The sequence below is a fragment of the Clupea harengus genome, chromosome 20 (genome assembly GCF_900700415.2).
Source record: "Clupea harengus chromosome 20, Ch_v2.0.2, whole genome shotgun sequence".
Taxonomy (NCBI): Eukaryota; Metazoa; Chordata; class Actinopteri; order Clupeiformes; family Clupeidae; genus Clupea; species Clupea harengus.
In genome coordinates this window covers 284,949-310,129 of record NC_045171.1, presented here as the reverse complement: position 1 = coordinate 310,129, position 25,181 = coordinate 284,949, and the positions used below count along the sequence as shown (strand labels likewise).

The following is a 25,181-nucleotide window of genomic DNA, read 5'->3' as shown; positions in this document are numbered from 1 at the left end:
ATATGTCTTTGCTGTTGAAGAGGCACCTCGCTTCTGTTGGGAAGGTCTGCTGGTGTTCTGTCTCGGACTTCTGCAGATAATTGGAGGGGCACTGCTCACTGCATTTACGTTTGGAACATTAGCTCAAGTTGGCATGGGGCTGATCACCGAAGGAATATCAGACTGCATCACTGGCATCGAGGCCATGGTGACAGGAGAATTTAGTTGGAAATCGTATGCTATAGAAAAAGCCATTTCTATTGGTATATCTCTCATTGGGTTTGGTGTTGGAAAGCTTGTTGCAAAAGGCTTCAAAGCTTCTAAACTGTTGTTGGAGAGATTTGGCAAAGCGCTAAAGTCGATGCCAAAGTTTCTCTCTGGACAGACTAAAGATGGCTTTACTCAGGTTGTAAAGACAAATATGAAGAATGCAGTGAAGCACACTGCAAAAAAAATGGTTGAAGAAAGCATTGCCTATGGACTCGGAAAAGCAGAAGAGGCATTACTGACAGAAATACTAAATAGTATCAAAGCTGACGTGCAAAACGGTATTATTGATGATGTGAAATCCAACTTGAAAAAAAAGCCTTTGGCTTCATTAGTAGACTCCATTATACTCTCACACCTTGAAGATAACCAACAATTTCCTGATCTCCTGAAGGGCAAGAACGGAAAGAGCAAACTTCTGGACATTTTCAGACCATTAACCAACACTGCATTACTGCCATTCTATGAAGACCTCGGGTGGCAGAACAAGCTTAACTCCTCCCTCTCCAAAGTGATTGACAGGGTTAAATCAGAGTCCAAAGGCAAAACAAAGGCATTTCTGATAGCCATCCAAGTCGCCCATATGGGGGCACTGGCAGCAGATGCCATCAGTACAGTGCTCAGCCTCTCAAACAAGTTTTTCTCAAACCTTCATAAAGAGCTGAATACATTTAAAACAGAAAAAGTTTTGTCAGAGAGAGTGAGGCCAAATGATCTGTCTGCTTCAGAAACAAAGATGCTGGATGAATTCAAGCAGGATTTAGCTGGAATCATCAGTACTTTATTATCCAAAGCTTTTGTGGAAGTGTTCCATCAGAAGTTCTCCAGTCACATTGTTTCTCATGTCCAAGGCAAAGTAAATAGCATCATTGGCGGTTATGTAAGAAATGGCTTAAAGAGTGACAGAACAGAGGAAAAACTCAAAGCTGGACAAAACAACCTATACATTGCACACATGCCAAGAGACCGGAATTCTAAACATGACCTTGCAGGAGAGTCAGGCAAACAGTCACAGTCACATGCTGAGAAGATCAGGAACCCAACAACAGCAGGCACCATTCTCGATATCAGAGTCCTGTCAGAAACCATGGGCATTAAGGTTGTTGTCCTGACACAGGACAGCCATGGCAAGCTTGCCAAAATGCAGGAGCTGAACCACAACACTAAACCTGCCAGTCAAACTGTGACACTGATTTACAGACCAAAGAGTGACCAGTACCCTGACGGCCATTACGATGTGCGCATCAATAATCAGACAGTGAGGGTAACCAGCGAAGGCAAGAGCTGCCTGTTTCACGCTTTAGCACGGGGCATGAAACCAGAAGCCGGTGATGAGGAGATCAGATCGGAAGCAGAACGCCTCCGATCCGTGGAGGCCGACACCCTCCTGAAACACCCAGACCAATGGGAGCCTTTCATCAAGCGCAAAGAGTGGACAGACGGAATCAGAGGAGGGGACTGGTACATGGCAGAGGGAGCTGGAATCACAAAAAAGGTCATGAAAGAAAGCAGAAAGGGGCTCAAGAAAGAGGTTGGAAACGTCAGATCATACAAAGAGTGGATAGAATATAGAAAAAATAATCCTGGTATTGGACAGTTCATCAATGCAGATCACCAGCCACCAGTGAGCAGCATATTGGGAGCTAGACAATCTAACCAGAACAGCAAACTAGCTGAAGCCATGCTTGAAGTAGCAACAAACTCCTCTCCTCTGAATACCAATCTGATCTCTGATGTGAGAAAATATCATGGCCTTAAACTTCCTACCGTTTACGTGCCTGCACAACTACATCGTGAGTTTCCTAGTACAAAATCACCAAACTTCAGGGAGAGCTTAGCTACTGCAATAAGCGCCGATGATGTTGTGGGCACCTTCAAACTGACCATCCTAGGTGCAATGCCCAGAGTCATGTTATGTAGTACCAAGAACTTCAAAGACTTCCAGAACAGGCAAATCAGTAAAACCAGGCTTGGGATTTTTAAAAGTAGTTTTCAGCAACATTCAAAAATGATGGTACAGAAATGGTTCAACCTATTTCAAGGCAAGAATGTCATGACAACTGCTGATCTCAACACCCTTACAGCATGGATCGACAACCAGGGCTACAAGAATCAAAACGATCCACACAGGAACCAAGTCTCCAATCTCCTATAATGAAAATGTAACATGCCATTTGACATTAAACAGCTGTCTTTACAGTAGGAGAAGAGTGAGACATTAAACTGCTGTGTTTATGGCAGGAGAAGAGTGAGACATTAAACAGCTGTGTTTATGGCAGGAGAAGAGTGAGACATTAAACAGCTGTGTCTATGGCAGGAGAAGAGTGAGACATTAAACAGCTGTGTCTATGGCAGGAGAAGAGTGAGACATTAAACAGCTGTGTCTATGGCAGGAGAAGAGTGAATAAAGGGGTGAGTGGTTAATGAAGAAGAGCCACATGTTCATAGAGCAGCTTTGCATCCCATGCTCTAGTCATGCCTGTGCCAGGAGACCCAAACTGCATCCCATGTTGTAGTCATGCCTGTGCCAGGAGGTGCATCCCATGTTGTAGTCATGCCTGTGCCAGGAGGTGCATCCCATGCTCTAGTCATGCCTGTGCCAGGAGACCCAAACTGGGGAGGGAACAACGGGCTCAGCCTCACCAGGGAAACACATAGGCTGAGCTGACTGCACTCGTCAGCTCATAACTCACAACTGTCTTGGGTAGCAACCTCTCTTGGCTGACTGAACTCATAACTCACAACTGTCTTGGGTAGCAACCTCTCTTGGCTGACTGCACATGTAACATATTACTTATTAAAGTGTAAAACACAACAATTAACCTACAATCATGGTAATAAGGGGGTAGTATTATGGTAATAAGTGGGTTATAAGTGGGTAGTATTGGGGTAATTAGTGCTTAGTTGAGATACGTTTTCTTTTTACTGTGTGTACATTTTAAAGATGTGCTCTTCCTTTCTGTCCCTGAGGTATTACAACTGCAATATGTATTTTTGTGCACACACACGCACGCACGCACACACGCACGCACGCACGCACGCGATTCTATAATATGGTTGGGCATCTTATGGGGTTATTGAAAGGTATTGTGATGTTGATTTAAGACTATGGTTATCCACTTACTGAAACAACCTTCCCAGAAGTCTGACATTTTCATCGTTCTGCCATATCCAATTACATTTTTCATAGCTGATTTTTTTAAATTGTTCATTTTACTTTATAGATTATTTTATTGTAGGAGTGAGTGTTTAATTAATTTGTTTAAGGTAACTTGTTTAGGTGAATCATGTGGTGTTTTGGTATTCAAATGTTCCAGTGAGCTAATGATTACTGTAAAATATCTTAAAGTGATTATAGGGTGCTTGTTTGATATGTGTTTCATATGTAACAAAAACAAAAACAAATTCTCAATCTTTTTTTGTCTATGTAATGCATTTTCTTCCATGTATATTGAATACATTCTTTAAAAACCTACTGACTAAACTCTCATTGGTCCAGCTTCATCATGTAGCATGTCACTGTGACTAAAGTAAACTCTCATTGGTCCAGCTTCATCATGTATCATGTCATGTGACTAAAGTAAACTCTCATTGGTCCAGCTTCCTTGACACAAATGACTTCCATGGGTTGACTCACATAAAGAGAGCCATACCTGGTATAAACTCAGTCTTTTCCCTGTGTGACGTCATCACCACATATTAATAGGCTACATTTACATCAACATTGACACAAATTGTTAAACATTCACAGTTTATTTGGTCAGCATCACCATTTCCAATCATTACATATTCAGAATCATTAAAACAGTGTGCTTGGTCACAGTATGACCAGGACATGAACAGAAGAACAGAAGATTCATACTTTGTATGATAAAAGAGATGAAGCAGACAAGGGTCTTTTTCAAACTGAGTGTTTTATTTATCAACAAGTAGCAGAATGGCTAAACTCATTCACGAACATACCCCTGGGTTCTCACAGCTCACAAAAACTCAAAAACCCACAACCACTATTGACTCAAAATAAATCATCTGCCTCTATGTTTCTGCCGGATGACCAGGACATAAACAGAAGAGCAGAAGATGCATTCCTTGTATGAGAAAAGAGAGGAAGCAGACCACACACGTGTGTGTGTGTGTGTGTGTGTGTGTCTGTGTGTGTGTGTGTGTGTGTGTGTGTGTGTGTGTGTGTGTGTGTGTGTGTGTGTGTATCTTAAGGCGGTGCATGCTGACTCCATGTTTTTGCCTAATGTACCCATTAGTGTCTTTATTCCCATAGAGAAGAACAATGACAGACTCACTAACTATTGAACAAACTAAACTAACGTTTGGAAAGGGAACAGGAGCTCACATGCAGACACTTTTGACCTTGGTATTTCAAAAATCCTGCCTTCGGCCTCTCTGGCTTCAGCTAGAAAGTGGATCATGTGTTTCTAAAGTGTTGTGTAAACATGTGAAACTGAAAACTGAGAGTGAGGCTGAGAATCATTTGGTAGGGGGTTCAGATCTTTGAGTGAAAGGTTTCAAACCACGGCGTGTTAGCACAGCAAGAACTCACAGTCCAACCCCCCGGTGCTTACGTGATGTATTTGATACCTGTAGATGATGTCTTCGAAAACAGTTAACCCATGGTGCAAAACAGAAAGTATATTACAGGTTTTCTCGATTGCTTACACACATTTAGCAACATAGCAGATATACGTCAGGATGAGCATGCTGGCATACATGTGGTAAATGTACACAATACATGCAAGAACTTCCATGAACATAGAAATGATTATGGCCATTTAGGGCACAAATGGTTGCAATGACAACAAAGCCATTTTAGTGTAATTTTCCAAGACCAGTTTAGGCTGATATTTAATTGGTGATATTTAATTGCTGCATTACAAGTTGAGAAGGCACGTAGCAAGTCCCCACCTCTAGTTAGCAGTAGCACCTAGCTATGAAGATTCTATATCATTCACGTGAAAGAGCAAAACAGCTGAGCGTAACGTCATCCGGAACTTCTGGCAGGCCGGAACTTTCTGTCCATGACAGCACCCTTTAGTAAAAATGAGCAAAACGAGATGCGAAAACATTTATTTATTGTTTATCCCCATGATCTTTCATTCAAAATATTCACACAAATCTAACCTTTAATTGAAGTAACATAATTGAAAGAAACATTAAATTCTTATCATGAAACAAATATTTTTCTCAAAAATATGTGTGCCACAATTATTGGCACCCCTTCATTTTATATTTTGTGCAGCCTCCCTTTGCCAAGATAACAGCTCTGAATCTTCTCCTATAATGCCTGATGAGGTTGGTGAACACATGGCACGGGATCTTAGACCATTCTTCCATACGGTATCTCTCCAGATCCTTCAGATTCCGAGGTCGACACTTGTGGACTCTCCTCTTCAGCTCATTACAAATGTTCTGGGTTTAGGTTTAGGTAGGGGTACTGTGATTTCGGTCAATGTACACACACGTCCTCTTCCAGGCTGATTCTTCTCTTCTTCTTCTCCTGTCGCTTTAAACTTCTTACTTATTGCCATGATAGTTGAGATTTTCTCATATCCATTTCCTGATTTGTGCTGCTCAATAACTTTTCATTGCACAACGCCACTGTGTTCTTGGGTCTAATGTAAAAAAAAATGTCTTTCAATAATTTTACTTCAATGAAAAGGTAAGATTTTTGTGAATATTTTGAGTGAAAGACCACGAGGATAAACAGCAAAGACATTTTTTCATAGCCTGTTTTGCTCATATTCACTAAGGGTGCCAATAACTCTGGAGGGCACTGTTCATGGGGCACATAGCCAAATTAGGCCTGGATTGCCTTGTCACAGCTCCTTGGGTTTAATCAGTCTCTTTAGCTCTCCATATCATATGCTTGTTTTTTGGACAGATCTACAGTATTGAAAACACATGATTCTACCTTCCTCTACTAACAACAACTACTGTTATCTGACTGTTGATGACTTTTAGTGTCATTTTGACTGTGCAGATGATTGATTCTTGTGAAGTTTCTTGTGTAGCGCTCGCCCCCATGTGGTCAATAGTGGTACTGTCATCTCTTCTCTATTCCTCTGCTGTCCAGATGATTCAGGCCTTGGAAACTGAATGCTACTGGAATGATTTTTATGGTGTCCTCTGACAAGTATTTGTTTTTTTCCTTTTGGTACATTGCTTTGTTCATTATGAGGACACCTATTATAGTAGGCAGTAGAGTCACATTTATACGGACTTAGCCAGCCTTCTATGGTGTATTTTTAAAAGATTTTTAATGAAACAAAAAATATAAAATCTTCATTTCACGTGAATTTCACCCTTGACACCTGGCACATGACAACAACTTACCAACTACCTCCTTTTAAAAAATATCCAAAGTATTTCCATTTGTCCATTACTTAAACCATTCTAAGTAGCCTATTAAAAATACATTATACATATATATACTTAATCTATAGATAACGTTTCATGCAGTAGAGGGTTAATGAGTTATATATCTGCAGTACCTTGTTTCAGCCACACGATGAGAGCTGACTGGCTTCACCTCCATGAGATATCGTCACTAAAGATGAAAAGGAGGCCATCTTTAAACTATTTACAAAATAACCACCAGGGGGTGCAGTGTGCCTGGTCCTAAATCTACTAAGTTAGACCTGGTGCAAAGACAACCATTTGAACTGCAGTGTGGTTGTTTTAAGAATAGTGGATCACAATCAGTTATCATTAAATGATCAAATCCATCAATAACCTGTAAGACGTTGGTCTGGTGAATATTAATGTATTGTTTACTTCACAGTGATCTATTATTAACTGGAACCCCCTTGTAATCAGGGACTCTCTTTCAGGACTGGATGACATCTAACATCACGTATCAAACAGCAAATGTGAACATAATTATTTAAACTATTAATATTTTCTCTGGTGTTTTGCTACATTGCATCAACCTCTGGGTGACAGTCCTATGCTGAGAACAAAGGTTGGTTTGGGTAATGCTGTGGATCTTGAATACTACAGACACTGCTATTGATCGTGATATTAAATGCTTAAAGGTTGGTTAGGGTAGTGTTGTGGATCTTGAGTACTACAGACACTGCTATTGATCATGATATTTTGATACAAAGACTTGTGGGCAGGTCTCTCAGGGTAAATCCTAAAATGAAGTAAAACATACATGTCTAAAAGACTGTGATCATGGCTGGCGACCGCTGATTAGATGATTCAGATTCAGACCCAGATTATGATTCTGACCTGCCAGCCGAGGCTCAGTGGATGAGAGACGTGTTAGAGGAGGACAAGGATTTCAGGAAGTTTGTTGGATTCCAATATGACGGGGAACAGGTGTTTACAGGTGTTTTCCAAACTTTTCACAGAAGAGCTGTGGTTGGGATTTGAGATGGAGACAAATCCGTATACGGAACAAATCAGGTGCGAAACTCCAACCAGCAGTAAGTGGACATCTGTTACAGTGAAAGAGATGAAAGCCTTCATTGGGCTGTGTGTCACCATGGGCTTTCTTTGACAACTTTACCCCAAGCCATGTCAAGGGATAGATTAGCAATAATAATAATACTACTCATTTATAATTATTTATTATTATTATAGCACGTGAGGAGCCATGACCCTGGCGTCTCAAGAGGACCCTGAGATCTCACCCTCCCTGGAGAGGTTTTCCCGCCACCGAAGTCTTCAACCAGGTCATCGTGAGCTGAGGGGTGGGGCTGCCACGCCACTGCAGCCCGCTTCAGAGCTTAGCTCATGGAGACCATCGCTTCCTGCTGAGGCCAAGGGTGTTGTGGTTGGAGAACATCACTGCCTGCTGAGCAGGGATGGATTAATGAACGGGCCTACCGGGCCCAGGCCCAGGGGCCCATGAGCTCAGGGGGCCCCTAGGCCAGAGCCTCTGCGTGAAGTTAGTGTTATTTATCTCTTATTTGTGGTTGAAAAAGGTGTATTTTATTCATTTGCTAAGGGCTTTAATTGAGTGTATCTGTGCTGTGTTAGAAAAAGCTAGATTTATGCGACAGTGATCATGCATGATATCTTTGGGACTTCCAAGGATACCTTATGCTATATATATACTCAAAATGGCAAACCTGTCTCTGTCATGGTTTTTATCATTTTTAGGGGGAAATCGTCAGTAGCAATCTGTAACAAAAATATATGCTTATCGTACATACACTATAGAAACTATTAAAAAAACGATTCAATTAAATTAATAATTTCTTATTTTCTTTGTTATTTTTGTCATATACAGATATGCAATGATAATTGCTGGGTAATATGTATCTTGTTGTCCAATGTCAAGTCTCTATTTGATCATGTGATGAGAAGATACGATATAGCTAGTTTAGGCGCAGAATCTGAAAGTCAAGACCTACAAGCAGGCACAGTAGGCTACACCTGCCAAACGACGCCTTTCAAACATAAAAGTGGTGATGCATGATTTGATTTTTCAATGGACAGGATAGCCAGCCCATTCAGCCTCTCCTGCCCCATGCTGCCCCTCAGGTAGGTCTTAATCAGTTTCAATTTGGAAAAGAATCCCTCGGCTGTTGCCCTGTCACATGTAATATCAGAAACAATAGCGGGACAGTGCACCGAAGGTGGATGTTACGGAGTAAACTTTGACCTGTTTACTTTCCCAATACAATAGCCAAAGTATCTAATTCGACCGTAAAATCCAACACATTGGTTGTGTTTGTGTGTGCGTGCGTGTTTTGCGGGAGCACAAATTTTTTTTTTTCGCGGAGGAGGGGGGGGGGGGAGGCCTTCAGCATGTCCAGGCCCAGGGGCCCGTGGTTTCTTAATCCGTCCATGCTGCTGAGGCCAAGGCTTTTTACGTTTTGCCACCACCGGTGTCATCGCCATCGTTGGGGGAGACTGACCTCAACATCACTGAAGACGCCCCAGGGGTTGGTACAGCCAGTGTCAGTCTGGATTCCAGCAGCCTGTTTGCCCCCTACTAGAGGACCCACAGTTTTGCTGCTGATGGCCCTGGAGTCTCCTGCATTTTTACCTGCATTTTTACCATAAGGGTTGCGGTGTCCTGAATCGTGGGCAAAATGGGCAGCCAGAGTTCCTGCAGCTAGTTCTTATCGGTCTCTCTCCCTCCTTTCTCTTTTTAATTTCATCCCTCTGCCTCTTTTATCTTCATCATTTATCCTTATTTTCTTTATGGTGTTATAATTCTTTACTAGTCTATCTCTTAAACTCTCTCTCTCTCTGCGTCTTTCTCTCTCTCTCACACACACACACACACATAGTGCCCAGTTTGCATATTTTATTACGTAAATACATGTATTGTTAACCAAACTTACTTGTCAAGAGTCTATCTCAAATAGTCCCACAAGGTGTTCCAATATGTGTACATATACAAAACAGTGAATCATCATTTGGCTTATTTCAGTACAGACATGGCATCTACAATATCTTCTGAATATTGGGGAGGCATGTTGCTCAGGGTTATGAGACTATCACAGCTATAGCTCTCCCACTGAACACTGAGGTTTGGGTCAGCCATGTCTGGGCTCTTTAAACACCAGTAACAGATTACAGGATCACAAATGTCCAAAACAATAACAGTTTAATCATATTTCAGAAGCAGTCAGCAATATTTACAATCCACACATTTGCAGTAAGTGCTATAATACTATTATAAACCTTTATCTGTACAGGAAGATGTTAGGAATGTATCAGACAGCGCTACTGTTGTCTTCTGGTAAATGACCTGCATGGGCCCCATCTGCCCCTGATGTAGAGACACCACTGGTCTTCTTTCTTTCAACTGAACAAGTTCCAGACATTCCAGGCTTGTTCCAATACACAAGGGTCCAATCTGTAAGTGAACAAAACACAAACAACATTTCAACATCTGTTGGTTTACGATCATCTGCTCTTTAATAACATGTGTGTGTGTGAGAGAGAGACCATCAATTTAAATTGGGAGTGAGAGTATGATTTTCTCCCAAACATTATTTCTAATGGACAACTATTAACATTCTCAAACAGTCCATATTCCAGGGCAGAGATAATTTCTATATTTGCTCTACAGGATATCTAATTAGGTGTGATGTGTGGGTAGTGATGATTTGAGACGATTGGAAGTGGATATGTCTGCTTGTACAATTTTGGCAAACCAGCCAATTCACAAAATCATTAATACATATATAAAAATGGTTATTATCAAAATGATAAATATTCTCTCAACACTGAAGCCCATAAAAACAAATGCCCGTCGTGACTGAGGTGAGTGGAGAATGTACTGTGATAATCTCCATCATGACTGAGGTGAGTGGAGAATGTACTGTGATAATCTCATGACTGAGGTGAGTGGAGAATGTACTGATAATCTCATGACTGAGGTGAGTGGATAATGTACTGATAATCTCCATCATGACTGAGGTGAGTGGAGAATGTACTGTGATAATCTCCAGCATCAAAGGCAGGATGGAGCTGCTCTAGTTCACCTTAAGGAATACGTTTCTCACACTAAACTTGACCTGACAGACCACTAGAAAATTATATTTTTTCTATGTTCTCGTATTTTAATATTGTCAAATCTGTCTTTTTTATACCAAATTACTTTATGTTCAAGAACTGCCCTCACAAATACAAATATACGTTCCTGTCCAGATAAGAGTAATTCCTCAGCCATTAAACAGGAATTGGCAAAAATCAGTATACTGCCCCTGGTGTTAGGGAGTCGTAACTGCACTTGATCGTAAAATACTGCTGGTACTACACATCCCTCTGTGTTCCTTGTGAAGTCTCTCATTCCTTTAAATCTTCTGAGCTCATGTTGATCCTGAAAATGTGTGTTCCTGTTTACTTCTAGGCATCCCTAGGTCCTGTTTGGCTTTCTGTGTTTTGACCTTGGCCTGTTTTTTTGTTGCTGTTTATCATGGTTCTGTCAGGGTTCGGCAGGAAAGGACCCAATTGCAGACCAGATGCAGACAAAATGTAGGATTTATTTTCAAAAGTTAAACTAAAAGATCCGAAAATCACCAAAACACCAAAGGTGGCACGGTGGCTCAGGTGCTTGCACCGCCGCCTCACAGCAAGAAGGTCATGGGTTCGATTCCCACATCGGGAATCCACTGTGTGGAGTTTGCATGTTCTCCCCGTGTTCACAAGGGGTTTCCTCCACTAAGAACCCCAACAGAAAAACATGCAAAAAAAGAACAGAACACTCTTGGCCGTCCCTGACTGATGCACATATAGTTTCTGCCCTGCTGTTTGATGCACATAAAGATTCTGTCTTTTTTCATATCACTGCTATGCAGATGATACCCAACTGTATGTCTTTCCCTCGTGACGACATCACTATCTTGGCGCGGATCTCGGATTGTCCCTCTGATATATCCACATAGATAAAGGATCACCATCTTCAGCTTAATCTGGCTAAAACGGAACTGTTGGCTTTTCCAGCCAAACAGGCCATACACCGCAACATCAATATCAAAATTGACTTTTTATCTCTTGCTCCTTCTGGTGTTCAACAGACAAGCAAGCAGACAGACAAGCAGACACACAGACAGACCAAAAGACCGACAAGTAGACAGACCAACAGACAGGCAAGTTCAAGTCACTAATGCTTGCTTACAGAGTGATTACTGGTTCTGCTCCCACCTACTTAAATGCCCTTGTAAGGGCAAATGTTAAGCCCAGGATGCTGCACTCGTCTAATGAGCGTAGTTTAGCACTGCCGTCTGTGCAAGTATGGCAATCTAATCTAAGTTACATTCCTGCACTTTTTTCTCTTTCTTATGTTAAATAGTATTTATTGTTACACTAGATCTCTATTGCTCGTAGCTTGATTGTTCTCTCCCTTGTACGTCGCTTTGAATAAAAGCGTCTGCTAAATGACTAAATGTAAATGTCAATGTCTTGCTGTTTGATGCACATATAGTTTCTGTCTTGTCAATATGAAATGTCTACAGAGATTGAGTCTGGGTTAATGGGTTGTACAAAACCTATTATCATCAATTTATGTTCACTGTTCCATTATGTCAAAACATTTTTACTCACTCCAGTTTCTCAAGTTTATTGTTTGGATTCTCCAGTAGATCAGAGATGTGCTTCACTCCTGAGTCTCCTAGTTTATTCCCACTCAGATGCAGCTCTATCAGGTGTGAGGGGTTTGATCTGAGAGCTGAAGTCAGAGCAGCACAGCCTTCTGCTGTTATACTGCTGTTATTAAGCCTGTAGAAAGAGAGAGAGTGGAAAGTGTGAAAATGTTACGATTGAAACAGTGTTCAATCTACTGAAGCACTATGGAGAGATGTCATGATGGATTCATAAATGGTTGCTAATTATTTAATTACTGAGTGGCTTAAGACCACTTCAGAGGAAAGAAGAGACTATTTATGTAAAGTATCTTCATAATTAACTCAAGGGGAAAAGACTACCCTTTACATTATTTTCATATTTCAATAATTCATTATTTCAAAAGTCTGTTTAGTATGCTTCATCAAACAAACTTTGTCAGTTTACTTACAGCAGTCTCTGTAGTTTACAGTCTGGATGCTCCAGTAGAACAGCGATATAATACATTCCGAAGTCTCCCAGTTTATTCCCACTCAGATTCAGCTCTATCAGGTGTGAGGGGTTTGATGTGAGAGCTGAAGTCAGATCAGCACAGCCTTTGTCTGTTATTCTGCTGTAATTAAGCCTGTAGAGAGAGAGAGCAGGAAACTCACTAGAGATCTTATTTTTTGTTTATGTCAGAAAACATGAATCACCTTAAAGACAACCTTATTCTGGCTTCATTGAGATGAACTACTGAAAAATCCTAGGTACACACACACACACACTGAAATACTCCTGTAAGCACAGCTGTCTATGTTGTATCTGTGACATTGTATTGGTCTGTGAGAAGAATGACTAATAATACAATTCAGCTTACGCCAGTGATGAACAAAAAACAGTCAATCCAGCAACTCATTCACTTTCTTACTGGTGACATCACAGAATTAAGAGTCCATAGAGAGTTTCAATCCTGCTCTGGCTGCTACAGGGATAGTTACAGTTGTTATGTTATTAAATGGAATGAGACAGAGGCAGGGAAGAATTATTTCTGCACTAAATAGAGTATAACATAAACAAATGTATATCAGGCTTGTTTTTATTGTAGTTTTGGCTTGTTTTTAATTTTAGTTATACACAGGAAAAGATATTAAATTCCTTGTGCTATTGGTTGGGGACTTCCCACAGCAGCCAATCCTCTCACTGTCACATGCAAGTACTCATTCCCAACAACCTAACCTGACCAATATAACAACTGACCACTAACTGACTGGTAGCAGCCTCCTCTGCTACCAGTCTCCATCGGGGGGGTCAGTGTGGAGGTGGTCAACACATACAAATACTTAGGCGTTCATATGGACAATAAACTGGACTGGTCAGACAACGTTGATGCAATCTACAAAAAGGGTCAGAGCCGACTCTACTTCCTGAGGAGGCTGAGGTCCTTCAATGTCTGCAACAAACTCCTGCGCATGTTCTACCAGTCTGTTGTTGCCAGCGTCCTTTTTTATGCTGTGGTGTGCTGGGGAGGCAGCATAAAGAAGAGGGATGCAGGGTGACTGGACAGGCTGGTGAGGAAGGTGGGAGCTGTTGTTGGCACTGAACTGGACTGCCTCACTACAATGGCGGAGAGAAGGACCCTGAGTAGGTTGCTGACCATCTTGGACAATGACCACCACCCACTACACAGAACTCTCAACAGACAGAGGAGCACATTCAGTGGCAGACTCCTGTCACTGTCATGCTCATCGGACAGGCTGAGGAAGTCCTTTGTCCCCTGGGCCATTCAGCTTTTTAACGCCACGCAGAAGGGGAGGGGGAGGGAGATGGACTTCTCTGCATGAGTCTACCTCAGTCTGCCCTCCCCTGCTCATCTCATCTCAGCCCCATGCACAGACTTTACCACTTACATATTCTGCACTATCACTTTGCTCTTTGCACTTTCCAAACACACACACAAGCACAAGATCACTATCTTGCACTACCCATCCTCACAAGCACAAGAACATTATATTTTTTTGCACTATCCACACCAGCAGCACAAGATCACTTTCCTCCTGGACACCGAAACTGTCAAAATCATTGCACTCTGTACAATAGGGTCAGACCCTTTCCTGTATCTGGAAACACTCTGTGTGAATATGTTCTCCCTATGTGTATGTATATGTGATTTATGTATGTATGTCGGTGAGGTGTATAAGTGTATATGTGTATAAGCTACTGGATGACCCAAATTTCCCTCGGGATTAATAAAGTATCCATCTATCTATCTATCTATCTATCTATCATAGATTCTGAGCAGCAGGATACAACAACAATAAAACAATAGGTTTACCAGACAACACTTATTATACTGATATTATAATCACACATATGTCTGTAATGTGTGTTACTGTAAATATCAGGTTGCTTGATTGAATCTGTAACTCAATAGTTGGTATTTCTTGGCGTTCCATTGTGTCTATAATGGTCTGTTTAGTATATATCATCATACACACTTTGGTCAGTTTACTTACAGCAGTTTCTGTAGTTTACAGTGTGGATTCTGCAGTAGAGCAGAGATGTGCTTCACTCCTGAGTCTCCTAGTTTATTCCCACTCAGATTCAGCTCTATCAGGTGTGAGGGGTTTGATCTGAGAGCTGAAGTCAGATCAGCACAGCCTCCTTCTGTTATACTGCTGTTATTAAGCCTGTAGGGAGACAGAGCAGGAAAAGAATTCAAGATCTTGAAAATAATCACCTTAAACCTTATTCTGGCTTCTTTGAGACCAACTACTGAAAAACCTAGGTACACACACACACACACACTGAAATACTCAGTTTACTTACAGCAATCTCTGTAGTTTACAGTGTGGATTCTCCAGTATAATAGAGATGTGCTTCACTCCTGAGTCTCCTAGTTTATTCCCACTCAGATGCAGCTCTATCAGGTGTGAGGGGTTTGATCTGAGAGCTGAAGTCAGATCAGCACAGCCTTCTGCTGTTGTACTGCTGTTATTTAGCCTGGAGAGAGAGAGAATGGAAAGTGTGAAAATGTTACGGTTGAAACAGTGTTCAATCTACTGAAGCACTATGAAGAGATGTCATGATGGATTCATAAATGGTTGCTAATTATTTAATTACTGAGTGGCTTAAGACCACTTCAGAGGAGAGAAGAGACTATTTGTGTCAAGTATCTTCATAAATAACTCAAGGGGAAAAGACTACCCTTTTACATTATTTTCATATTTCAATAATTCATTATTTTAAAAGTCTTTTTAGTATATTTCATCATACATTCTTTGTCCATTTACTTACAGCAGTCTCTGTAGTTTACAGTCTCTATTCCGCAGTAGAACAGAGATAAAATACACTCCGAGGTGTCCCATTTTATTCCCACTCAGATTCAGCTCTATCAGGTGTGAGGGGTTTGATCTGAGAGCTGAAGTCAGAGCAGCACAGCCTACTTCTGTTATTCTGCAGTCATTGAGCCTGTAGAGAGAGAGAGAGCAGGAAACTCACTAGAGACCTTATTTTTTGTTTAGGTCAGAAAAAATGAATCACCTTAAAGATAACCTTATTCTGGCTTCATTGAGATGAACTACTGAAAAATCCTAGGTACACACACACACACACTGAAATACTCCTGTAAGCACAGCTGTCTATGTTGTATCTGTGGCATTGTATTGGTCTGTGAGAAGAATGACTAATAATACAATTCAGCTTACGCCAGTGATCAACAAAAAACAGTCAATCCAGCAACTCATTCACTTTCTTACTGGTGACATCACAGAATTAAGAGTCCATAGAGAGTTTCAATCCTGCTCTGGCTGCTACAGGGATAGTTACAGTTGTTATGTTATTAAATGGAATGAGACAGAGGCAGGGAAGAATTATTTCTGCACTAAATAGAGTATAACATAAACAAATGTATATCAGGCTTGTTTTTATTGTAGTTTTGGCTTGTTTTTAATTTTAGTTATACACAGGAAAAGATATTAAATTCCTTGTGCTATTGGTTGGGGACTTCCCACAGCAGCCAATCCTCTCACTGTCACATGCAAGTACTCATTCCCAACAACCTAACCTGACCAATATAACAACTGACCAACCAAAGATCCTGAGCAGCAGGATACAACAACAATAAAACAATAGGTTTCCCAGACAACATGTATTATACTGATATTATAATCACACATATGTCTAATGTATGTAACTGTACAAATCAGGTTGCTTGATGGAATCTGTAACTCAATAGTTGGTATTTCTTGGCGTTCCATTGTGTCTATAATGGTCTGTTTAGTATGCTTCATGATACACACTTTGGTCAGTTTACTTACAGCAGTTTCTGTAGTTTACAGTGTGGATTCTTCAGTAGATCAGAGATGCGCTTCACTCCTGAGTCTCCTAGTTTATTTCCCCCCAGATCCAGCTCTATCAGGTGTGAGGGGTTTGATCTGAGAGCTGAAGTCAGAGCAGCACAGCCTTCTGCTGTTATACTGCTGTCATTAAGCCTGTAGAGAGAGAGAGAGTAGGACAAGAATTCAAGATCTTGAAAAAAATCACCTTAAACCTTATTCTGGCTTCATTGAGAGCAACTACTGAAAATCCTAGGTTCACACACACACACACACACACACACACACACACTGAAATACTCAGTTTATTTACAGCAATCTCTGTAGTTTACAGTCTGTATTCTCCAGTAGAGCAGAGATGTGCTTCACTCCTGAGTCTCCTAGTTTATTCCCACTCAGATTCAGCTCTATCAGGTGTGAGGGGTTTGATCTGAGAGCTGAAGTCAGGTAAGCACAGCCTTCTGCTGTTGTACTGCTGTTATTTAGCCTGGAGAGAGAGAGAGTGGAAAGTGTGAAAATGTTACGGCTGAAACAGTGTTCAATCTACTGAAGCACTATGGAGAGATGTCATGATGGATTCATAAATGGTTGCTAATTATTTAATTACTGAGTGGCTTAGGACCACTTCAGAGGAAAGAACAGACTATTTATGTCAAGTATCTTCATAAATAACTCAAGGGGAAAAGACTACCCTTTTACATTATTTTCATATTTCAATAATTCATTATTTTAAAAGTCTGTTTAGTATGCTTCATCAAACACACTTTGTCCATTTACTTACAGCAGTCTCTGTAGTTTACAGTCTGGATTCCCCAGTAAAGCAGAGATAAAATACACTCCTGAGTCTCCTAGTTCATTCTCACTCAGATTCAGCTCTATCAGGTGTGAGGGGTTTGATCTGAGAGCTGAAGTCAGAGCAAAATAGTCTTCTTCTGTTATATTGCTGTCATTAAGCCTGTAGGGAGAGAGAGAGCAGGAAACTCACTAGAGATCTTATTTTTTGTTTAGGTCAGAAAAAATGTATCAGTTTAAAGACAACCTTATTCTGGCTTCATTGAGATGAACTACTGAAAAACCTAGGTACACACACACACACACACACACACACACACACACACACACACACACACACACACACTGAAATACTTTTGCATGCACAGCTGTCTATGTTGTATGTGTGACATTGTATTGGTCTGTGAGAAGAATGACTAATAATTAGGGCTGGGCACGTTAACACGTTAACGCGTTAATCTTGCGTTAACGCATCAATTAATTATCAACGACGATTATTTTACCGCGCGTTAACGCAGGTTTTATTATTTATTTTATTATTGTAAAAGTCTGTTGCTCACAGGCTTTTATTTTGTAAAAGTCTGCTGCTGATTGCTGCGGAACCGGAAAAGAAAGTCATTGGCGCTTTAACAAACATGGAGAAGAGTACGGAGATTTTCAATGGCCATTTTCAATTTAAAGTTCTTAAAGAAACAAAGTCATATGTAACCACTGCCAAGATGAATTGTCTTATCACCGGAGTACTTCCAGTCTTAAATATAATTTAAATGCTAAACACACTGTTGATGCCAGCAAATCATACAACCAAACACACAGTGGAGCGAGGCTTCGGCAGACTACGTTAGATGCAGGGAGGAGTATAGATAAACAAAGGCAAGAGTAGCTAACCAATGCCATAGCGAAGTGGATAGCTACAGACTGCAGGCCGATTAGTATTGTGGAAGACGTCGGTCTGAGAAACATTTTGAGAATCGCAACAAATGACGGCAGGTATGAGATTCCCTCAAGACACACCATTACACGGCGAATACACGAGTTGTATGAAAAGGAGAGGACTGCAAAAGCGACAGCTTTACAACGTGCACCCGCTCTTTATCATCTGAAAATGTTAATAATCTGGTGTGCCTTAGCAACTGGTTTAGTGCAGAGGAGTAAAAAACATAAATGTTTAGGAATCTACAAACTGCACTGAAAGTTTTTTCTGGTTCTTTTTTGGGTTAGGGTTAGTTTTAGCTAGTTAGGTTATTTTTTTAGCTCTTTCTCTCCGAGGAGAGGGCTGATGTTTTCAGGATTAGGTCCTCAACGTAGTTTTCTCAATTAAATTAGGCCAACTGGTTTCTGAATCATGGCGCATTGTTAATAGCTGGTTCGTTTACACATGAAACCCATGTTACCCTCCACGTTTGCTGTTGGTTGAGTTAATCTGATTGAACTGTAAATCTCGTTCATAGCCTACTGTAGGACTGTACAAAGGGAAGAGCTATGTTAAAAAATATAAAATGTCTTTACAATTAAATACACCTTGACTAACTTCCTTCTATGTTTGTCGTTTTCTGGTTTACGTAAATGTAATCACATTTTTGGTGCTTCACCACACTCTAACATTATTGCCCTGGCAGTGGCAATAAGCTTTAGTTTTGTGTTTGCTTTGATAACATTGTTTAAATTGAGATTTACACAAAGAATTTATTTGATTTAACTGCTACTATATACAAATGCTGATGTTAAGTGGTTGTTTGCACAACAGATTTTATGGCACTTTAGTTCATATGGCAGTACATTTAAAATAAGTGTCAAGTTCTAGGAATTGACAAACTGGACTGAAAGTGTTTTCTGGTGTCTCACTCTAACAGGGACATTTGGTAATAGACTGGTTATGCTGCTCCATGAAGAAAGTACAATGTTTCTGCTGTTACCACAGAAATTGCATTGCTTGTTTGTGATGTACAAGCATTTATATTTTATTTCTACTTCATTGTATCTTTGTTTTCTGTGATTATATATGTTATTTTGTCATGTGATCGATGGGTGTTGGTTGGGACACTGTTTGATTGAGACTTTTAATTTGATACATTAAGAGGCTTCATGCCAGGTCAACGGGGTTCAGAAAGAGGATATAGAATTCCCGGAAGGGTCGTGACGGGCAGAGGGAGAAGGTCGGTGTTTGGGCCACATGCTTGGGAGAGACGCGAGACGGTCGGCGTTTGTGACACATGCTGAGAGACGCAGAGACGTTCAAGGTTTTGGGCCACAGGCCTTTGAGTCACGGAGCCTGCGACGTTTCCTTGACGCCGGTTTTCATTTCACATACGGACTGTCGGAGTTTAAAGGTGCGCTCATACAGACCGTGAGTTTATACCACAGTCCAACGGACGGAGTTCAGTTTGCCACACGGATTACAACGTGCTTTGCTTTCAATTGACATGATATCCGCAAACAGACTATCGGAATGGACAATGGACAATGGTACATTGGGTGGTCTGTATTAGGTTATGTATGCATGTAAAATTGTTGAGATTTTTGTTTGTTTTGAAAATAGACCCTGTTGAAAAGATACATTTGAGTTGATCCGTTATTTGATGGCAAAACACATAAGGAATACACGTAACAAAATGCACAACAAATGTTATGGCACTTTCGTTCATATGGCAGAACATTTAAAATAAAAGTGCGCTATACACTACTTTTGAATTAATTATTGGATTTTGCGATTAATGCGATTAATCGCGATTAAAAATGTTAATCGTTGCCCAGCCCTACTAATGATACAATTCAGCTGACGCCAGTGATCAACAAAAAACAGTCAATCCAGCAACTCATTCACTTTCTTACTGGTAACGTCACAGAATTAAGACTCCATAGAGAGTTTCAATCCTGCTCTGGCTGCTACAGGGATAGTTACAGTTGTTATGTTATTAAATGGAATGAGACAGAGGCAGGGAAGAATTATTTCTGCACTAAATAGAGTATAACATAAACACATGTATATCAGGCTTGTTTTTATTGTAGTTTTGGCTTGTTTTTAATTTGAGTTATACACAGGAAAAGATATTAAATTCCTTGTGCTATTGGTTGGGGACTTCCCACAACAGCCAATCTTCTCACTGTCACACTCATACCCAACAACCTAACCTGACCAATATAACAACTGACCAACCATAGATTCTGAGCAGCAGGATACAACAACAATAAAACAATAGGTTTCCCAGACAACACTTATAATACTGATATTATAATCACACATACTATGTCTTTAATGTATGATACTGTAAATATCAGGTTGCTTGATGGAATCTGTAACTCAATAGTTGGTATTTCTTGGAGTTCCATTGTGACTATAATGGTCTGTTTAGTATATATCATCATACACACTTTGGTCAGTTTACTTACTGCAGTTTCTGTAGTTTACAGTGTGGATTCTGCAGTAGAGCAGAGATGTGCTTCACTCCTGAGTCTCCTAGTTTATTCCCACTCAGATTCAGCTCTATCAGGTGTGAGGGGTTTGATCTGAGAGCTGAAGTCAGAGCAGCACAGCCTTTTTCTGTTATACTGCTGTTATTAAGTCTGTGGAGAGACAGAGAGCAGGAAACAAAATACAGTTTTTATTTTTATTGTTTTAGTTACATAGATACACTGCAATAGAAACAAGCTTTTTGGTTTCACTAAATTCTTAGGCCTAAAAACCACAAGTATGTCAGACAGACACACGCACACACGTGCGCACACACACAGACACACACAAATAATGAAGAGGCAAAAGCCATCCGGGGCGCAATTTATGAAGAAAAGAAAGGAAGAAGAAGAGAAACGTGCCAAGGAGAAAGGTAAATCCTTAAATCCTGTTCTAGCCTAGAATGAATTCCAGATAAGAAAACGTTCACGAATGCGTGAATTGCCCCCGGCACTTTAGTGGAGTTAAGAAGAAAAGATGTACCTTATCATTGAAAGTTTTCCTACTCCCTGTCACATAGTTCTTTAAGGATTTTACAGAGGCGGTATATAAGAAATTATATGTCCATTTATTCTACATTATACAAAAAAGACATGATTAAAATAGGGGCGCACATATGAAGCCAATAGCCAATGCAACAACACTACACATATCTTACTCGTTGCATAGCACACCCATTAAGGAAGCCAAACACGGCAACTTCAGTGAGGAATACTGGTAAAAATCCAAGTGTTGTATTGTCAACTTTAGCGAATGGATGTGTGTAATCTTGCTAGTTAGCTAACGCTAGCTAGCCAGTGACTTGTGACGTTCCTTGTTATTGCCATTCAGTCGAAACATCAGTTCAAGTTCAGCTGTACCGCAATTTGCGTCATTTTGCGTCATAAAAGTTTGAGTAATCAAATTTGGACAGCTTTAGTTTTGGTGGAGCGAGCTAGCCAGTTTAATTAGACATGATTCAACTAATGAAGAGCTATGCATCTTGGAATAAAAAAATGCCAGGCTGTCCAAATATACCAAAATGCTTAATAGCTACATTTAACAAATGATGATAATACATACTGTTGTTATATAATTTTAGATTCACTTTTAGAAGACTAAGAAAACATTATTTGCAGGCGATTGGGAAGATGACGTGGAGGTGTGTGTGTGTGTCCATAAACATTTGAACAGGGGGCGTGGCCGGAGTGTAGTCCAGCACAGGCGTGACATTTTCTCAGTGATTTGTTCTTGAATTAATGTTTGTTCATCGTCGCGATCTTTGTTGTGTTTATGTGAAAGAAATTCAGTCTTACAGGGCAAAATAGCGTTTGAAAGTTGCAATTCCGTTTTCGTAGGGGAAAAAAATAAATGTATTTGGGGGGGGGGGGGGTTAGGGTTAGGGGGGCGCCAGGAGTGAAGCTCGCCTAGAGCGCCAAATGTGCTAGGGCCGCCCCTGCACACACACACTCACACTGAAAGACTCTTGCATTTACAGCTGTCTGTGCTGTATGTGTGACGTTGTATTGGTCTGTGAGATGGATGACTGTAAAAATGCAATTCAGCTGATGCCAGTGATCAACAAAAAACAGTCAATCCAGCAACTCCACTTTCTTACTGTTAACGTCACAGAATAGAGCGTTTCAATCCTGCTCTGGCTGCTACAGGGATACTAATAGTTGTTATGTTATTAAAAGGAATGAGACAGAGACGGGGGGAATTATGTATGTACTAAATATAGAGTATAACATAAACAAATGTATTTCAGGCTTGTTTTTATTGTAGTTCAAGTCAGAGTAGCACTATTATATTGCTGTTGTTAAGCCCGTAGGAAAAGAGTGGAAAGTGTGAAAATGTTACGATTGAAACAGTGTTCAATCTACTGAAGCACTATGGAGAGATGTCATGATGGATTCATAAATGGTTGCTAATTATTTAATTACTGAGTGGCTTAAGACCACTTCAGAGGAAATAAGAGACTATTTATGTCAAGTATCTTCATAAATAACTCAAGGGGAAAAGAATACCTTTTTACATTATTTTCATATTTCAATAATACATTATTTTAAAAGTCTGTTTAGTATGTGTGACGATGCGCCGTCACTACAGATGAGTAGTCTGCCATGCCATTGAGCCTGACCGACAATTTCTGCCGATGACCCAACTGCTGATGTAGAAGCCGAAGCCGATTGGTGATGGCACCACCGAGGACGCCGCCACTGATGATGACTACACCGCTGATGACGCCGCCGCGACAACCCCAACCGTCGCTGACCCTGCAACCCCAGGTGCCCCAGTCCCATGTATCCCAGGTACCCCAGTTGTTCCGGTCAAAATGTGAGTTTTGTTATTTGTTTCCTTCTGCAGTAAACTGTTGGTTTAGCACTGCACTAAAATATGATGTAAATAAAATATCGAATCAATATTCATAAATATTCTAACATTTGGTGCGTGTTCCCCCTACAGTACAGTAATGCTTTTCTACTGTTCATTACACTGGGGTAAAACAGAGAAGAATGTATTTTACTTTCTTTATTTTTAATTGTCAGATTTAAAATGAAAAAAAAAAGATCAAACAAAATAAAACCACTAACTTAAGTGTCTTCAGTCTGCAGTGAGAATCCTCCAGTAGAGCACAGAACTGCTTCACTCTTGAGTCTCCTGGTTTCTTCCCACTCAGATCCAGCTCTGTCAGGAGTAAGGGGTTTGTACCCAGAACTGAAGTCAGATACTCACAGGCTTTCTCTGCAGCATCACTTTTCAACAACCTTTGGAGAGAGGAAATATTTTATTAACCACTTTAAACTGCAGACATATTTACATGAATACCTTAGAACGAAATTGCATTGAAAGTCATTTTTGACTTTTTTTTATTTAATTCTCTTACCTCAGTGTCTTTAGTTTACATTTTGGATCATTAAGTAAATAATGTAGATCAGTGAGAAGCTCCACTCCTGCGTGTCCAGGGTTGTTCCCTCTCAGGTCCAGCTCCACCAGGTGTGAGGGGTTTGATTTCAGAGCTGAAGTCAGAGCAGCGTATCCTTCTCCTGTTACACTACAGTCTGACAGTCTAGAGAGAAGAGAGATGTCATGATGGAGTTATAAATGGTTGCTGATTATTTAATTACTGAAAGAAGAGGCCATTTACGTCAAGTATCTTCATAAATAATTGGAGGGGAAAAAGACCTTTCATATTTTTTGTATATTGTAATCATTAATATTTGTTTTATTTACAGCAGTGTCTGTAGTGTACAGTGTGGATTCTCCAGTATAATAGAGATGTGCTTCACTCCTGAGTCTCGTAGTTTATTCCCACTCAAATTCAGCTCTTTCAGGTGTAAAGGGTTTGATCTGAGAGCTGAAGTCAGAGCAGCACAGCCTCCTGCTGTTATACTGCTGTTATTTAGCCTGTACAGAGAGAGAGGAAAGTGTGAAAATGTCATGATTACAACAGTGTTCAATCTACTGAAACACTCTGGGTATATTTGATGGCATTGCCTGATCTCGGTCTGTCTGTCTATGCCATGGTAATGCATTATGACATGCATGTTAGGAAGTTAGGAACTTTGATGAGCAATACTGTGTAATGAGTTATGAACACAAAGACTGAATTTACTTTGTTAGAAGATTATTTCTTAGTTGCATTCAGGGAAACAAAACGGGACAAACCAACTGAACCCAGAACAAGGATTAAACTAAAGAGTTTAAATGCTGTTGTTGGATATGTTCATTTATGTCATTATTGCTGATGTGGCATGAGGACTCTAGCACAAGGGTGGGGCATAATATATGGCAGATATTTTCAAATCCTGACTGTGATCAGGTGCTTTTAATAGTGCCTGTTGTACTCTCTGCTTGTTGGACTGGCTTGTGCTGCCACAAGTTTCCGCCAGTTTCTCTTTCCCTTTTCACCTTTTTACTCTCAAGAGATTTGGCGTGAGCTCTAGTGAGAAAATATTCAACAGCATGTCATTCTAAAAGAGATGGGCTTACTTAAGTTTCTCCAGTCTACAATGTGTATCCTCCTGTCCAGCAGTCAGCTGCTTCACTCCCGAATCCTGTATTTTATTTTTGCTCAGATCCAGTTCTCTCAAAGTGGACCGATCTGATCTGAGAACTGCGGCTAGATCAGAGCAACTCGTCTCTGTTAATTCACAGTCAGACAACCTGAAGTCAAAATAATAGTAATTATTTACATTTTACATTACATTACATTTACATTACAGATTAACACCAACATTACAGCTACCACCACCTCCACCATTATTACGTTACATAAAATGTTACATTACATTACATTTACATTACAGATTAACACCAACACTACTGCGACCACTACCACTACAGACTTGGCA

The 25,181-nt window shown here is 40.4% G+C and overlaps 1 protein-coding gene across 1 annotated transcript; it reads right to left on the bottom strand.

Annotated features, from left to right (window-relative positions):
* Window positions 1-2,715: 2,715 nt before the first annotated feature.
* On the bottom strand, window positions 2,716-23,683 carry LOC116217976 (ribonuclease inhibitor-like). The gene is made up of 7 exons (XM_042702782.1): window positions 23,664-23,683; window positions 23,421-23,594; window positions 14,784-14,957; window positions 12,271-12,444; window positions 9,561-9,571; window positions 9,129-9,289; window positions 2,716-2,859 (listed from the first exon to the last, which is right to left on the bottom strand). Exons 1-7 carry the CDS (start codon window positions 23,681-23,683, stop codon window positions 2,716-2,718), a joined length of 858 nt encoding a protein of 285 aa, XP_042558716.1.
* Between the last annotated feature and the right edge of the window lie 1,498 nt (window positions 23,684-25,181).

Excerpts from the sequence above, each read along its gene's own strand:
- LOC116217976 (XM_042702782.1), bottom strand. The coding sequence starts at position 23,683 with ATGACTTTCAATGCAATTTC. Across the intron at positions 14,958-23,420 it reads TGCAGACTGAAGACACTTAA|GCTTAATAACAGCAGTATAA; the intron begins GTTAGTGGTTTT and ends GTCTCCCTACAG. Across the intron at positions 2,860-9,128 it reads GCGTCTTCAGTGATGTTGAG|TTTGGGTCTCCTGGCACAGG; the intron begins GTCAGTCTCCCC and ends TTCCCTCCCCAG.